At 37.4% G+C, this 18702-nt stretch overlaps 1 protein-coding gene and 1 pseudogene across 3 annotated transcripts in view; both read right to left on the bottom strand.

Moving 5' to 3' along the window:
• Window positions 1–14721, bottom strand: part of crocc2 (ciliary rootlet coiled-coil, rootletin family member 2) — a 54704-nt gene extending 39983 nt beyond the window's left edge. For 2 of the 3 annotated variants that reach the window (XM_042725834.1, XM_042725835.1), the window contains exons 1-3: window positions 14400–14721; window positions 13844–13991; window positions 13619–13725 (exon numbers count right to left, since the gene is read on the bottom strand). In XM_042725834.1, coding sequence (XP_042581768.1) covers window positions 13619–13725; window positions 13844–13991; window positions 14400–14441 — 297 coding nt within the window. In that variant the 5' untranslated portion in view covers window positions 14442–14721. The remainder of the gene's footprint in view (window positions 1–13618; window positions 13726–13843; window positions 13992–14399) is intronic. The other variant, XM_042725832.1, reaches the window with a different exon arrangement.
• Window positions 14722–14821: 100 nt separating this feature from the next.
• The window catches only part of LOC109088349, a 4619-nt pseudogene continuing 738 nt past the window's right edge, over window positions 14822–18702 (bottom strand).

Below are 18702 nucleotides of genomic sequence, written 5' to 3'. Positions count from 1 at the left end.
TACATAAAAGACATCCAAGAGATTTGGAATCAAATAAAAGTAAATGATGACAGATTTATTTTATTAATTTTTTTTGGAGTGGGGGGGGGGGTCCATCTTTTTAAAATTTTGATAAAAAATCATTTCACTATATACTCACCCTCATGTTGTTCCAAACCTGTATGCCATTTTTCTGTGGAGGACACTTCTGTGTTGCTCAGAAGAAAGAAAGTCCAGAGATTTGGAATGATGTAAGGGTGAGTAAAATGATTAAAGATGTTTCATTTTTAAAGCTGCACTCTGCAAAATAAGTGGTCTGACAAAAGAACAAAATAAGTAACCCGTTTTTCATGCTTGCAGGCTGAAAGACCACACTCACCTCTGACACACATTTCTACCACTCAAACAAACAAAACAGCAGTTGCCAGATTAATATATGCTTTCTGTCGCACTGGCTGACATGACAGCGGTCTTAGACTTCACACTGATTGGCATGGATGCCACATAAAAAGTGTGCAGAATGAATTTATTTTTTATTACTTCTTATAACCTGTTAGCAGTTAGCCCTGATAAACTTTTTAATGAGGAAATCAAAACTTACAACCATATACTTTAAAGAGCATATACCAGGTACAGAGTAAATCACACCAGCATATACAGTACTGTATACACACAAATACATGAGAAATACAAATATATTTATATACACACAAGCACATAAACTTGCATGTGTGTACAAATTCACAAGCACAAAAGCAGTGGGGAAGAAAATCTCTCGCTCCCAGTATCACCCATAAACAGAGGACAGAATAAGTCAGCCATATGCTGTGGCATGGAGGGGGTTACAGCTGTGAGCGCTTCTCACTGGCCTGGCCTGGACCCAGAGGCTTAATAAAGGGAATTAATGTAGTGAATAATCTGTCAGATTCCCAAACACAGCTGGAGCGGACGTACAGTTCCTCTACATATATATACATGCTCACACGCACACACCTAAACAAACTCCCCAATACTTACTATATAAACTTCAGTTCTATCTCACACACATGCAAATTAACTAATGCCTACACAAACATTCATACAAACTTAAACATATAAACACAACACGCCTGTCCCTTGTGCCTTGCTGTCCTCTTTCTACTAATATGCCCTTCTCCCTGTCCCTGCTGGAGTGCTGGCCCGCTGAGAGACATCCAGCTGATTGTGAAAGCTGTTTTTGCTGCGCCACTGTGAGTGATTACACAATGCTGGCCAAGAATCAGAGAGCTGTGAAGCTCCCCAGCTCAGAGACCCCACTGCAGCCCCCAGGCACAAACCAACAACCATCACCATGGAGCACTGTTTGACCACAGTCACAGCTGCTGTGGAGAAGACCTACTGGGAGGTAAAAACGGGACACAGGCAGTGTCCACACGCAAAATACAAACACAAACACATGTTCACATGCGCAATATTGCATCAATTGGGCTTGGAATTTACAATCACCTTCCACAGCGATGGATGTAAACAAACAAGTGAACAAGTATGAAACATATGCACTTTTAAAATTAAACTATAAACTACAAGAAGAAATAAGCCACATGAATGGGATGCTAATAAAATTGTGGTTAACACAATGACTTATTTAGGAACCATGCCTGTTTCCACTAAAAGTAAAACTGCTGTGTGACGTGACAGAATCACAGCTATCAGAAAGATATTAGATCTTTAAAGGAATAGAGCTCCAGTCATTTTAAATCTGTTCTTATTTATTCACCTTCATGTCGTTCCAGAACCTTTCTTTCTTCTGTAAAACACAACTGGAAAAATTCTGAAGACTCTTGGTTGTTGGGGACTGAAGCATTCAAGCTTCAAAAAGCATGCAAATGCACCATCACACCAAGTGTTATAAAAGTCTTCTGAAGCCACGCAAGCCAGCTTTCTGTAACCAACAGATTGAAAAGGAGTTTGTTATTCTCTAATAATCTTCACCTCCAATGAGCTTTTAATGGGCTGTTAACTGCTGCAAATGGATCATTGAGTCAGTGACTCAAAAGTGACACTGCTATTTTTTAAATAACAAATCAAATTTTGATGCATTTCATGATAAAGCAATCAAAAGGCTGCTGAAAACCTGTAGGATCTGACACTGATGAGTGTGGCAAAGGACAAGTTTTGAATTGCTGATGTGTGCATGGAAAAAAAAAAGTTTAATGGTACTCCTGAAAAACCTGATTCTAAAAATAAAATAAAAATTACACAGGTGACTACTGTGATAAATGCAACAAGGGGAGGTCAGATTTGTAATGTAGGTGTATGGGAATTAGGAAAAAAAAAGCCTATGATGTGGAGTGAGACAAAATCATAATGAAGCAGGGCTGAAAAATCTACCTGCAGGATTTTGCAGGCCAGAGTGGGACAAAAAGTAAAAGTTACAAGGGAGAGGGGGAAGAATTTTTTGTATTTTTTTTTTAACTGGAGCAAGTGAAAGAGGGACAGAAGTAGGGGCTTATACACACTTCTACCTGAAATATAGTGTTCATTTTGAACACTTTTGTGAAGCTTGAAAGTTCCAGTCTCTATTCATTTTAATTGCATGAAAAAGACCAGAATATTGTTTAAAATTTATCCTCCTGTGTCCCACAGAAAAATGACAGAATTTTCACTTTTAAACTATTCTTTTTGGAACAATGGCTATTTAGGACAAGTATAACTAAGCTGCTTAGATGTCACGCCTAAATGAAATGCAAGCAAATGGTAAAATACTTTCTAGGAAGTTTGCTCTTCTGTTCCCACAGTCAAAAAAGAAAGAAAGGAGAAAAAAACACAGTCAAACAGGGAAAAGAGAGAAATATGGAAAAAGATAAAGGACACTTAATTAAATGTAGTGAGGACTCTGGGATGATCCCTACTTTGAGGAATGATTCTCTGGAGCGTCAATCACTTTTACGACTCTCAGACAGCTGACAGATCCAAACTCACTGGCTCAGCTCCACTCGTGACCACTGCTAGGCTTAGCAGCTTTATGTAGGCAAGAAAACAAACTCTAAACACTGAGTTAAAGACAGTGCACCATTTTCACTCTAACAAAACAAGCATATCAGTGGCAATCATGTTTGACAAGACCTTTAAAGCAAAAAGGAATGGGGATTAGGTCAAAAGCACAGAGCCTGGAAGCTGCCATGCTCTTCGTCAAAAAGTCTCCAACTAGTCTGTGAGTCCAGATCATTTCAAAAAGGTTTTCTGACAAATAGCATCACATTTTAGCTAAAAAACCCTTTTTTCACTTGTTTAGTGATTTATGTCTCAGCTTAAAAGCTTGTGGCCCTGTGATTGTTGTTTTTCTACAGTGCTCCATTGGGTTAACATTACTGCTTTATCATACATCTAACTCTATATTCGGGTAACTCCTACAAAAACACACAGGGAGACTGTCTCACACAATCCCGGTCCAAAAACTGCCTCGGAGCTGTAAAATATATACCCACGCAATCCCCTGACACACACCCACACATACAAACTTACACACTCCCACACAAATACACACGCATGTTCATGGCCCTAGTGCCTGAGAAACTGTAAGCTGGCAGTTGCCCAATATCAACACAGAAAGGTCAAAGTTCACATCAACATTTTCTTCGTCCTCCTGAGACGATGCAGCTTTTCAAACTGGGTCAAGGTTTATCCTGGTTCAGGAGCAATTTTCAAGGGTCACAAAATATTGCTGCGATTTCACCAGGAGACAGAGGTGTGCTTTCAAGGCAAAACTTCACTCCCTGCCCAAATATTTCCATTCCCACTCTTGTTTAGGAGGCCACGTTCAAACTGTCCTGAGAGCCATGAGAAGGACTTTATGGGGTTTGCTGCTCCTTTTCAATTAGTCCAGTGTCGTAAGATGTGCCACAGCGGGTCTATCCTGCCACAATGTCGCTGGGGCCCTGCCCAGGAGAGAGCGAGGGAAGACTCACGGAGAGCCCCTAAAGCCAACTTCTTTAAGGTATTTGCCAGACTAAAGAACAAGAAACATCTCAAAGGACTACTAAAGTTAACCGACCAACACTCCCACACTCTCCGAAGAGATAAAAAGAGATAAATTCTCATTTCATCACCTATTTTAGCTGAGTCAAATAAACTGGATAAACCAAGTGGTTGACAGTAAAATTAGCCCACCTGAATCTATTTAAATGTAAGTCTGTGATTTACAGTGTAAAAACTAAATCAAATTGACACAGTGTAGGAAAGTGAACTATAGCAGGTAAGTAGCACTCTATAAGCAGTTTTGCAGGTACATCAGACTGACCTCTGTAAGATAAACAAAGATTTGTAATGTGAATATATTAGGGCTGTGAATCGATTTAGAATTTTAATCAAATTATTTATATGATCCGCAAATAAATGTTTCTAAATTAATTAAAATTATTTGCATATACATACGTACACTACTGTTCAATATTGTATGATATTGTGAAAAATAATTACAATTTAAAATTGTGGTCCCACTTTATATTAGGTGGCCTTAACTACTATGTACTTACATCAAAAAATAAGCACAATATACTTATTGTGTTTATACTGTATTGCAAAACACTTTGGCTGCTATTGAGGTGGGATATGGGTAAGGTTAGGGACAGGTTTGGTGGTATGGGTAGGTTTAAGGATGGGTTAAGGTGTAAGGGAAGGGTCAACAGTGCAACTATAAATGTAATTACAGAAATTAATTACAGATGTATTTACATGCTGATATTTAAAAAATTTAAAAACATGTATGTACATAAGTGCATTGTATCAAATGATTAATATATATGTAAGTACATAGTAGTTAACGCCACCTAATCTAAAGTGGGACCAAAATTGTTTTCCATTTTAATGTATTTATTATTTACAATACGTAAAATGTTATGGTTACACTTTATTTTAAGGTGTCCTTGTTATAGTGTAATTATACATTTAAGTACTGAGTAATATTAATTAATGTACTTACTATATAGTTAAGGTTAGGATTAGGTTTGGCTTAGTGTTACTTGCATGTAATTATGCATAATTAATTGTTACTATAATAGTAAGTACATGTAATGTGTGTCCTTGTTACACTTTACATGTACTTACTATTATAATAACAAATATAGCTGCAAGCAGCAATTACGGGTCCAAGCACTACAGAAGCAAACCTCAGACCAACTGCAGAAATTAGTAATTAAAACCATTTTAAGATTATTTGAGTAAAATGGCTGAAAAATCATAAATACAACCACTAGTAATATGATTTCTTTGCTAATCACTTTTGACTGTGAATGTTTGGGGGAGACAGTGATTCAGTTTGATTCACAATTCATAGGGTTTCGATTCGATTCAAGAACGATTTTTGCAAAAATTTAGAACGATTCAATTAGATTCGATTCACAATAAAGTTCGATTCGATTCGATTATAACGATTCGATGCGCATTCTTTAAGTGCATTCACAGGATTATTTAAATGCTTCCCCTAAATTATTTAAATGCTTAGTCGGGGGCAAATTAAACAGCAGCCTTTATGGTTACAGAACCATAGGTTAGAAAGAGAGAGAAAGAAAAACACTTTTGTAAATGTACAGTGCCCTCCATAAGTATTGGAACAGTAAAGACAAAATTGTTCTGTTTGTTGTGGAGTCAAGAAATCTGTAAATACTATTAAAAGATGAATATGAGACAAAACTACAGAATGTGACATTTTATTATTGGGTGAATTAACACAAAAATGTTTTAATGTGTTCAGCTGTGTCCTGTTGCATTAATTCTTCAGATATTAAAAGCAAGGAATGTGTCTTATCAGTTATATCCATTGCTTCTGCATTCCAAATCTTGCATTCGATGATGACACACACAAACCAGGATGAAGACGAGGAAGCCGTCTCTGAAAGAAAAGCAAGCAATGTGGATGCTAAAAGAAAAGAGGAAGTCAATTAGAACTATAGGAAAAACAAAGGGCATGGAGAAATCAAGAGTTTGGAAACTACCGGCGACATCAGCAACCAACGACGACCTGATCAGCTGAGAAAAACAACAGTAGTTGATGACAGACAAATCATTAAAGCTGTGAAAATGAACCCTAAAATACATGTCTGTAAAATCACCAACAACCTCCAGAAAGCTGGGGTGATGCTCTGTCAATCTACAGTCCACAGGACAATTTGACACAGAATTACAGAAGCTACACAGCAAGATGCAAACATTTGATCAGCAAAAAAAATAGAAAGGCAAGATTCTTCACAAATGTGAGCCAGTAGAGTTTTGGAACTGAGTTGATGGACCGATGAGACCAAGATTAACCTTCATCTAAGTGATTGGAAAGCAAAAGTGTGGAGAAAAAAGGAAACTGCAAATGATCCTAAGCATACAATCTCATCTGTAAAGCTTGGTGGAGGTGGTGTCTCTAGAACAGGACCTCTTAATTTTAATGATGACTTAATGTATGATGGCAGTAGCAGAATGAATTTGGAAGGGTACAAAATCATCTTGGCTACCAGTATTCAAGAAAATGCCACCAAACTCATTAGAAAGCACTTCGTATTAGATCAGGACAATGACCAAAAACAACCTGCCAGTTCAGTCAAGGACTTTATCAGGGCAAAGAAAAGTCTTAGATTGCCCAAATCAATCTCCAAATTTAAATCCGATTGAACATTAATATCACCAGCTGAAGAGGAGACTAAAGACAGAAACTCCCCAAAACAAGCAACAGTTGGAACTGGCTGCATTAAAGCCTGGAGAAAAGCATTTCAAAGCATAAGACCAAGAATCTGGTGATATCTATGGGTTGCAGACTTACTGCTCTGATTGCATGCAAGGGATCTGCAACTAAATATTAGCTTTTAATCTTTTACATCTGCCTTAAATTCAACTGTTCCAATACTTATGCTCACATCAAATAGTGGGATGAACTCTAAAAGTGCTGTCCTTTTTATCTGGTAAAACATGTATGTGTAGAAAGACCTAATAATAAAATGTGACATTATGTAGTTTTGTCGCATATTCATCTTTTATATCATATTTGCAAATGTCTTGACTCCACAGCAAAGAAAGCAATTTTGTCTTTACTGTTCAAATACTTATGGGAGGCACTGTATATGTAAAAATATTTCTGTAAGCCAAGATTAAAAAAAAGAGCTTTAAAAGTATTATGCATAGGCTAACATTTTGTCACACCAGGGGCATAGCCATCATTTCAGAAGTGACAGAAATGTCAAATACAATTATTTTATGTATTATTATAATAATAATTATATATATATATTTTTTTTTACAAGGAATTATTTTCTTATCTATTACTTTGAATTTGCTATAAGAAATCAAATACACTGCTGGACAATAATCAATAATTTGTAATCTATAATTTTTTCCTAATGGCAATTTTATGATTGTTTTATATACTACAAACAATTATTTAAATTTTCTGCACAAAATAAGGTAGAAAATATACTTTATAGTTTCTGTACTGTAATAAATGATGTCAATTAGCACTGCATCATTCATAAATTTTATTTATTTATTGTGTTTATTATCTGAACGTTTCAGTTAATTCTGCTTTTTTATTCAGTTTAGCTGCAGATATCTGGCACGTCTTAAGTTCTCTGAGCGCGAGATTACTTCTCTTTCATTGCAAAAACTTTTAGTCACCACAGTCTGAAGATCATCTGGCTCGATTTTAGTGAAAATCTAACCAACGGTTGATGAGAAGTTCAAAAAAGTAGATTTTCAACATAAATCAAAATGGCGGACAGGAAGTTCAGCTGACAGGAAGTTCAGCTGACTATGGAAAAATTGGTATCTATGTTGTCGGCATGACCCAAGGAATATTTTCATACCAGTTTCATTACAATAGGTTAATGCAAAGTTATTAGCATTTTTGGAAATTTGATTATTTTAATTATTAACGGGTCATGAATGGTTTATTAGTCTTGACCAATAGGTGGCACTGTTATCAAATCAGAATCAGAATGAGAATCAGAATCACAATGAGCTTTATTGGCAGGTATTTTTACACATACGAGGAATTTGTTTTCGTGACAGAAGCTCCGCAGTGCAACAGAATGACGGCGACAGAACAAAAAACACATAATAAAAGAATAAAAATAGAAATAAGTAGGTAAGGAATGACAATATACAAATTGACAATTGTATGTGCAGGTATATTGCAATAGGCAGTTATGTATGTACAGGTATATTATGTGCAAAAATCTAAATGTACACTAAGTATGTGTGTTAGATAAATAAGTGTATGTGTATATAAATATAAATAGTGTTGTGTGTTCCACAGTTATTATCAAGTGTTCATTAGATGGATTGCCGGAGGGAAGAAACTGTTTCTGTGTCTGGTCGTTCTGGTGCTCAGAGCTCTGTAGCGTCGACCAGATGACAACAGTTCAAAGAGGTAGTGTGAGGGGTCCAGAGTGATTTTGCCAGCCCTTTTGCTCACTCTGGATAAGTACAGTTCTTGAATAATGAATGTGGCATGGTCAGTGTGAGGTGATAATGGCACATACAAAGTTTGGTATCAATATGTCAAATATTTGCAGAGATACAGCCTCAAATGCAGTTTGGCACTGTGCCTAAAATTTGTAGCAGTGCTTTATGAAAACAGTTTTGCTTATCGACACGAAATCCATAGCGTTTTGTCACCACAGTCGGACTCGATTTTGGTAAAAAAAGGAACAACGGACAAGGAGGAGTTCGAAAAAGTACAATGTGACAATGGCACATATATAGTTTGATTTACATAGGTCAAAGCGTTGCAGAGATACAGCCCTCAGATGCAGTTTGGCATCTTTCCAGCAAATTCATTGACGTGCTAAACGAGAACCATTTCTTATATCGACACAAAATCCATAACTTTTTACCAGCATGGTCTGAAGATGATCCAAGTCAAATTTTTTGAAAATCGGACTGACGGTCTAGGAGGAGTTCGAAAAAGTAGGTTTTCAACATAAATCAAGATGGTGGACAGAAAGTTTAGTCAATTATGGCAAAATTTGTATCGATGTTCTCGGCATGATCCAAGGAATCTATCAACATTCCCATTACTATAGGCTAACGTAACGTAATAAGCAAAACTTATTAGCATTTTTATAAATTTCATTATAACTTTTGACCACAAGGTGGCGCTGAACTCAAACTTTTTGAGTACCATCAGGACAAAGTGTCAAAGATGCTTACCAAGTTTCGTAACGATAAGTTAATGCGTTCGTAAATTATAGCATTTTATGACAAAATTCAAAATGGCTGACGCCCAAAATGGCTGACATGGGAAAATTGGATATCATTCGACTTGGCATGATGCATCGAATCTAAAGAGACCAGTTTTGTCATTTTTGGCCCAACCATTCAGAAGTTATCAGCAAAAATATGCATTTTTCATATCTCCTGATCACTAGGTGGCACAGTACCAAAAAGCTGAAGGTAGTCTCAGGTCATGCTTGTTATAACACACACCAAGTTTGGTTTCAATATGCCTAAATGTTGCGGAGATATAACCTCACATGCATTTTTGCATGCTCTTCATAAAATTCTTTCGCATGTTATCCAATAACGGTTGGACGAATCAATTTGAATTCCTTTGAAACTTCTTGCCAGCATGGTCTGAAGATAATCTGGTTCAATTTTCATGACAGTCAGTGCAACGGCCTAGGATGAGTTTGAAAAAGTAGGTTTTACGAACAAGTAAAAATGGCAAAAAAACTAAACCTTGTGATTTTTTAATTTTGGAGTTCATTCAACTCGGCCAAGCATTCAGAGGAAAAAAATAATTTTAATTTTCTGGCTTACAGTTCAAAAGTAATTAGCATAAACATGAGTGCAACTTTGGACAAGTGGTGGCGCTAGAGAGTTTGAGTTAGAGACTTTGCTATGGTGTAAATTTGCTATGGTGACTTTTCTCACTGTCCTCTATCAGTGTGCCAAATTTCACAACTTTCCCGCAAGCGGTTCTATGGGCTGCCATAGACTTGCGGCAGAAGAAGAAGAAAATCACGGTAACGGATACAATAGATGCCTTAGCACCTTCGGAGCTTGGCCTCTAATTAATTATGCATAATTACATGCAAGTAACCCTAAGCCAAACCCTAATACATGTTACATGTCTTTACTGTCACTTAGCCACATTAGTGTGAATATTTGCTGTTGGGCCTCATCCAGCTGTTTTTGAACACAAAAACATACTAGCACAAAGCATAAAGTCAAAAAACTGGAAATACTTTCTATGTTCTATCAGAGCTCTGTGTGGTACGTACACAGAAAACACACAATGACTGATGCTTCAATTGGGAATGACAGAATAAATGGATCACACTCCATCAGAATATGTCATTCCCACATCGAGACAGATTGAGGGTGAATATAAAGATGGAACACGTAAGCATCTAGGATTCATTATCTCATGTCAATATATTGGCACCCAGTGTATAGTTATGTGTATGTTACCATAACATCTTTAAGTTTTGACTTCACAATGTCACACATTCACACTGGAGAGTTTTAAATTGGCGACAAAGAGAGGAGAGAGTTAGAAATACAGACATGTCTCCAACTCTCAGAGTGCATGTGACATAAGTCTTTATTCTCCAAAAATATAAATGTGTGGATTAAAAAAGACCATTTATAGCAACCAGACTAATTATGTTTTATTTATAGCTCATATCTTAAAATAGGCTCCACTAGCAATGTGCACAGTTGGCATTCATTAAACTTCGAAAAAGGAAAACGAGGAAAAAGAGCGCACTGTTATCACAAATGGCAGCTTTGTGTTCTATGAAAAATGAGCTTTTTCTTTCACAGCCCCATGAGAGAAGGCCAATGACATTTTTATTTTCCCCCAAACAGCAAGGTGGGGGTAAGACAGACAGTGGCCAAGGTGATGCTATAAACTTCAGAAAGTGAAAGAGAACTTTCCAACAAACTTTATGTATGTAATTATAAGTTCATTTCTGATTCAAAAATGTTGACATCAGAGAGCTGCCACTTTGATCACATGTAATGAAATGTAGATGCAGAATAAACTATGGCTCTGGCTCAGTTTACATCAATCCTTCATAAACGAAAGGGTGTTCATTCCATTTTTCAGAGCCAAAGTCCGGTTTTAAGGAGAAATAAATATATTACATTCCATGTGACACAGTTGATTTTCACATGGCCCTTTACCTCCGTTTGTTTATCGAAAACTCCAAACGGGTTTTCCCTCTCGGAAAGAGCACTGCAGCTCTGATGTTTGCTGTGCACATATTCCATTTCAAAGCCATGTGGCTCCCTCTTTCTCTGTCAAAGAGCCTCTGTAATTCCCTCTCTTGATCTCTTCCCTATACACACACATCTGTCTATCCACCAACATGTGCAGAAGAAATGAGGGAAAATAGGAATTGGGTCCAAAGGTGCTCCATCAACCTCTCACGTTATTAGTGATGGTCCCTCCTCTGTTTTCAATCCCTTAAAAACTGTTGGACGGAGGGAAACACTCACTTAAAATCTTTTCCTGGACCGAGATTGCATTAGTTCAGAGTGCATGAAACCCCTGCCACCAGGTTACTGATCGACAATCCCTCAGTGTCCATTACAGAAGGCCTAGAGAGAGTTTCAAGGCAATAATCTACATTATACGAGTATGTTTTGACTTCCAAGCAGGGAGGCAAATACGCAGGTTTCAGAAACTTTGCATCAATCACATGCTTACACCAGATGGAGGCTTATGTTTTTTTATTAGGCACTGTGTGTTAGAGATATTAACCATATTGCCAGAGGACAAGATCACATTCCCATCGATATCAGGTTGTTTTTGATTTGATTTCTGATGCACTTCTGGGAAAGCGCTTGGGTGGGGTTAACAAGACAAAAGAGGATGGAAAACCATGGATAATGTACTGTAGGTTATGAGATCACAGAACCATCTTATTTTTCAACACGGAAGTAAGCTATTTCCTGTGAATGTAGGAGATTTCTGACTCATTAGCCGTTATCCAACTTTTTCCTACCCAAATTATGGGAGTAGCTTCCATTAAATTGTAAACAATCAGTGACTGCCAAGAAAAATTGCTTCAAGTTTGGCTCTATGAATGCAGTAATAATAAGTTGCAAAAACTTGGTACAATGAGGTTGCATTATTCTCCTCGCCCCTCAAACATCAAAAAGAAACTTAAAAGTGTAAAAGTATTAACAAATTATTAGAACATGAATAACCATAAAAGCTCAGATAAATCATGTTAAGTTTTGTTAGTAATACACTCACTGGCACTTTATTAGGTACCAATGTTCAACTGCTTTTTAATGCAAATGTCAAATGACATCAACTCAATGCATTTAAGAATGTACACATGGTCTGCTGAAGTTCAAATTGAGCAATAGAATGGGGAAGAAAGGTGATTTAAGTGACTATGAACATGGCAAGGTTGTTGATGCCAGATGGTCTGGGCATGCACAACCATCTCCTGGGGGGTGGGGGGCCAATTTGGCAATTTCTAATTACTGGTGGGGTCTTGTCTTGCCACAGTGTACCCATCTTGTAATGGTTACTTCCAGCAGGACAATGTGCCATGTCACAAAGCTCAAATCAACTCTAACTGATTTCTTGAACATGACAATGAGTTCATTATACTCAAGTGGCCTCCACAGCGACTAGATCTCAATTCAAAAGAGCAGCTTTAGGATGTGTAGGAAAAGGAGATGTGTATCATGGATGTGCAGCAACTGTGTGATACTAGTGAGCTAATAAATTGGCAGGTGAGTGTATACAGTGTAAGACACATTAATTAAAAAGTGGATATTTCAAATACTTTCACTAATTTTGACAGATAAATGGATTTCCCTTCTTTAGAAATGTTCCAGTAAACACTCCTGATAGAGTTTAGAGGTGAAAAATGGTAGAAGATTGATGGATAGACAGATCGTCAAAAAAGAGCTTTTGTCATTAATATTAAAATACCACATTATTTTCTCGATGGATGCACAACATTGTTTGACGTTTCAGTTATTTTGAGTGGACATTTCCCAAACCATAAGTGCCCATTAAAAGTTAAATAACTAGAAGAATAATAAAGTGCAGTAAGCAGTAAGGCTATTTGCAGAACAAAGCAGTGTGTTTATGATTATTACAATAAATGTTAATAATATGAGAACAAATTCCATTTTGCAATATGAAACAGCACAACAGACTATTTTTATACTGCCAAAATAACTGGAAGCAGCTGGCCTTGAACATTCAATTAAAAAATGCCCCTCTTACATTAAAAATAAGGTGGATACTTCTGCCATTGCATTAGGGCAGAGGTGTCCAACTCAATTCCTTGAGGGCTGCAGGCCTGCAGGGTTTAGCTTCAGCCCAAATTAAACACACCTGATCCAACCAATCAGGTCCTTCAGACTTATTTGAAAACTACATGGCTTGTGTGTTGGAAATAACTCTGCAGGGCTGCGGACCTCCAGGAACTGAGTTTGACACCCCTGCATTAGGGCAATAATTAGCTTTTTATCTGAGAAGAACATACTGTACGGATCATGCTTTATATGGTGTCCATGATACACAGTGATTCACCATCAGATGGTGTTTATCTATGCATAAATGGTTTATCCAACAGATTTTCAGAGGAACTGGAAGTCCAGAGACCCAAGGGCATGTGTGTGAGGTTTGTACATGTGCTCCTACCCGGCTAGTGAGAGCAGCCTGCCTGCTAAGCAGCTGGTCTCTGTCTGCACACATCTGAGAAGGCAGATCCTTCGGCAGCCGGTTCTCCTCCACCTCGCTGCTCTCGCCTGATATGTCACCAGAGGAACAGCATGGCAGGAAATGATAGAATATACATGTGTTCTAATTATACCCTGATACCCCAGCAGACTCATCATCATGAGCTCATCCAAGAGTGTAGAGTACCTGTGGGTGTATCAGCCAGGTTTCTGGTGATGATCTCACGAATGCGGGCAGGAACTGGTGTGATGTTGGACTCCTCCTCATCTCCCCGAAGAGTGTAGGTCTTCTCCTCTCCAGCGCTATCTGGGTTAAGCAGCGTCTCCTCCAGCTTCTGCATTATCAGCATTAGTGTAAGATGAGAGGCTCACACACTACAATCAGGTGGCCTAGTCTCACTGGCAACCTAAAAGCTCAAAATGTTTTGATGCTTGTTAATAAAACGTTATGTAGCCTATTATTTAATTTAGTATGTATTATTTATCATGTCTGTCTCTGTTTCGGTTTCGTTGGATGTCACAACAGCACAAGGAAATGAGTCACCTGTCTTCAAGTTTCACAAAAGAACCTGAAACTGATCCACTGATCGACCTTAATTTGTTGAAACATCGCTAGGCTCGTTAATATTAATTAAAGCTCTCTCCTCTTTCATTCACACATGCCGTTTTGAATAGGTAACAGTGCAATAACCTATTTAAGTTACAGCTGGTGAAGATCAGTTTTCCTGCTGGAAAACACGCACCTGAATCACGGCTTCCAGTCCTTGATCCCCTTCACAACTCATCTGGAAACTGGTAGCGATCCAATGCACTTAAGCGGACAGCGACGTTTTTCCAATTGTCCTCAATTCTTAAAGTGTTTTAAAGGCTTAAACAGGGTTTAGCACGTTGATATGCACGCTAATAAAGTCTTAAAGGCTTTAAAAGTTTTGCTCTATAGACAAAGTTTGCAAAGTGCACTCTGCCCTAAATATTAATGCTTTAATAACGCGCATAAGCAAATTAAAGCAAACTATTTCGTGCTACAATAAAGCCACAAGTGCAAAAGTTGCAATCACAGCACAAGCTCGAGGTGGGTGCCTCTGGTTGTCAGGGAAACCGGACGCTCTCGCGTGTTGTCATGAGAATTAAAACGCAAGCTTTCTGGCTTCCATAGTTACAGACGCTGCAGGTCACGGCTGCACAAAAACAACACTGTTTATTCCAGTCTTTGTTGCCACTTTGTTAAAAATCCATTGCAATTAATGAAAACTAACAAGGGTTTTAAACAGCACGATTTTGTAACACCATAAAACATTTTTCTGAATAAAAACAGCATATATTTTGAAATAAAAACAAATTCAGTCGAACGAAAAAAAAATCGAAGGTTGTCAAGGAAATTAGAATAAGACATATTTCAATGAAAATGTTCAAATTTTACAGTGGATTCAGAGAGGAAAACACAAGTAGCATGTCATATATATATATAATATATATATATATATATATATAACAGCTAGCTAAATTATGTAAAAAGAAATGTAATTTAAAAAAAAAAAATCCACTTATTAAAAATGACTTGCTATACAAAATGTAACTTTGCACCAAAGTCTAGGTCAAGATTTAGGGGACAGAACAAATATTATGTCTCATCAGGGAAGAATTCAGTCCACTGGGAAATGTCCAGGAAGATGGAGCAGCAGCCCCTGTAAGTCCATAGCCAGGGAAGGAAGCACTCCACCTTCCTTGTGTTGGATGCTCGGTTGTATACTTCCACTTCCACACCGTAACCCCCCCCCCCCACCTCCAAGCCCTTCCAGTGCCCCCCAGTCACATACAGCTGACCACCTAGAACCACCAAATCCCCATTCTCATGAAGAGTGTGTAGAAACTGAATCTGGGATGAAAAACGGCAAACATAAAAAAAAGTTGTCAGTCTCAGCAGAACATAGGGGTTCAGCTAACTTTGTAAACACTTCTAGATTTTCTGTGTATAAAGAATAATGAATATAAGCTAAAACTCATTTTTTTTCCCACATTTTACCCTCAGGGTTATACAGATAGACCTTTGTGGTGTTATCTGCTACGAGGTAAATGACTCCATCCATAGAAACCGAGAAGGGAGAAGAGAAATATTTAGGAATGAAAGGAGAACAGGTGATACACCAGCTATCTGTTGAAGAAGAGAAATCTTATTAACAGAAGTGTATTCAAACTACACAGTATTGAACTGTAGTCACGACTACATGTTGGCAAGGCTCCATGATTGAATAACATTATAATTTACTCTCTGTCTTGTAAAGTGTCTCATAAAATTGTTCTGAATTACTAGTTCCAACATAAAACTCTTTGTAATATGAAATTAGAAGCTCTGTTATAAAAAAAACTTGGATTGTTTTTACCGGATACTCGTAATGTCTATTATTAACAGTTAACCATGTTGAAATGTGTTGTCTCTTACCTATGACAGGATTGAAGCACTGCATTGTTAGGGCATTATATTTAACAGCACAAGAACCAATGAGGTAAAGCTTTCCTTCACATGATGTGGTTGTCAAATTAGTCACATACTTCAGTGCTGGGCCCGTAAGAGTCCAGCAATTACTAAATGGGTCATAATGTCTTACATTAATGTCTCATAATCCATTGTAGTTTCTGTCAATTAAAAGACAATGCAGTGTCTTACACAAAAAGGTCCAGTTCTACATCTACATACAGTAGACCCAAAACCATTTTTCTGAAGCCTTCTGTTACAAACTGATTTGTTTTCTTACCCCCAATTACATAAATCTCTCCATTGAGAGTTGCAGAAGAGTGGTTAGTCCTGGGACGCAACATTGGGGCGACTTGTGACCCACTTGCCCTCACGAGTGATGTACTTCCAGGTCTCTGTGGTGGACCAGGTGTTGGACTGAGACCCTCTTGATCCTCCTGAGAGTCAGAAAAAAATGTGTTTTTCTCATTCAGATGAAGGCTTTGCTGATTTATTTGAATAAATTCTCAGCTCAAAAGGAAGGTTCAAATGTCCCAGTTTGTGACCAGGCAACACAAGTTTCCCAGGTCATCACAAAGTTAATGTTCTGCTTCTTTGTGCACATTTCTAAAGTGGTTTCAGGTCTTATGTGAGTCTTAGCAGGATTTCTATAAGACAGGGGACTGTTTTATCTTAGCATCTCCAAATCCTAAATGGAGATGACATTCCATTCATGTGTGCAATAAAACTATAAATCTCACTGATCCTTTCCCAAAGGGCTTAGTCTCTATAAATACCCGGAAAATCTGTGGATTTGTTTTCTCTAGGTAAAATAGAAGTTGTTTCTCCTACTATCTTTTCTTTCCTTGTCATGAAGGTTGGAGGCTTACAGTCCAGACCAACCAATCAGCCAATTATCCATTTTCCAATAAATACTGTGAAGAAAACATTTTATGGTATGCGAGCTACAGCCTTTAGAAACAGCTTAATATCTTATGAAAAGAGTTTGGCTCACCTGTGACATACACATTGTTATTTAAGGAGACAACAGAATAACCCCATTTATGGTAGTTGGGAAAATCAGGTAGCTGAAACCACTGCCCTATCAGAAAAAAAAAAATACAATTTCAATCTTACAAGTGCAAATGTACAGAGTATGCAGAGTGAAACAGAGTAAATGAGGCATTATCACATGACAATTCAGCTAGTACATGGTATTGACTATTGATTATTTTGACACTGATAGTCAAAGGTTCAGACATATGCTTTATATCTACCTTTTCAATATTTTAGAATGATTAAACTGAAAGATGAAATGTATGAAATAACCAGAATCATGATGTGAAGCATCCCAGGAAGCTTTTTTTTTTTTTTTTAAGGAGTTCCCAAATTTGCTTTGAATGCTTTTTCTTATATGACTCAACTTATGTATTTAAAAGTTATACATTTACTGTTGTAAAGAAATTATACATATGCAAAAACTATTTTCAAACATTTTCTGTCATTAATTACTTCCCCTCATGTCATTCCAATCCCGTAAGCCCTTTGTTCATCTTCAGAACACAAATTAAGATATTTTTGATGAAATCCAAGAGCTTTCTGACGATGCATAGACAGCAATGCAACTGACACGTTCTTGTCACTTCATAACATTACAGTTAAACCACTGATGTCACATAGACTATAGACTATTTTAACAATGTCCTTACTACCTTTCTGGGCCTTGAATGTGTCAGTTGCAGTACTGTCTATGCAGGATCAGAAAGCTCTCAGATTTAATAATAAAAAAAAAACTTAATTTGTGTTCCGAAGATGAATGAAGGTCTTACGAGTTTGGAACAACATGAGGATTTTTCATGAGAGAATTTTCATATTCGGGTGAACTATCCCTTTAAGCATAACCTTTTAGATGTAAAGATATCAAGGATTATGATTAACATAAATTAAAGGGTAACTTTGCTGATATTCAACCAGCTATGCATTTTTACAACGCAAGCAGTATATGTAAATGAAAAATGTGTACTATTTCTCTGTTACTTGTATGGAAGCATCCATTTATTTGTCAGCAAAATTCCACCGAATGACGTAAAGTCATCAAAACTGGAGTTCTGACAGCTCCAATGCTTCTGCATTTTTGTACCCCTGCTTATGAACAGTTAGATCAAGCCCAGTGAATTATGGGTGTTGCAAATTTTCCTACCTTTTTGACAAAAAGGAAAACCACAACCTCTATAGCCTTTCTACTCCATAGTGTGTTCAAACTTGACCGGTAGTATGGACATCAGATCTTAAGTGTTCCATGTTAACATAATTCTCCTTTTATGAATTCAAAAATAAAAAAGTAGATGTGTCAGCTGAAGTTGTCCTTACCAAGCTTTGGGTTGTAGAAACCACAGTTTCTGGGGTGCAACCTTCTATCCCTGTCTTCATCTTCCTCCTCATCTTCATCATCCGAGTCATCCAGTGAGCGACCACCCATCACAAATAAAACCTCCTGCAGGTTGAGGGCATTCTGAGTCACTCTCTGCTCTGACTAACCTCCTTTCATTTCTCGTTTCTGAAGGAAAAAAATAATAATAATATTTTGTTGAACG

This window comes from Cyprinus carpio, chromosome B6 (assembly GCF_018340385.1).
Source record: "Cyprinus carpio isolate SPL01 chromosome B6, ASM1834038v1, whole genome shotgun sequence".
Taxonomy (NCBI): Eukaryota; Metazoa; Chordata; class Actinopteri; order Cypriniformes; family Cyprinidae; genus Cyprinus; species Cyprinus carpio.
This window is presented reverse-complemented; position numbering and strand designations above follow the sequence as displayed.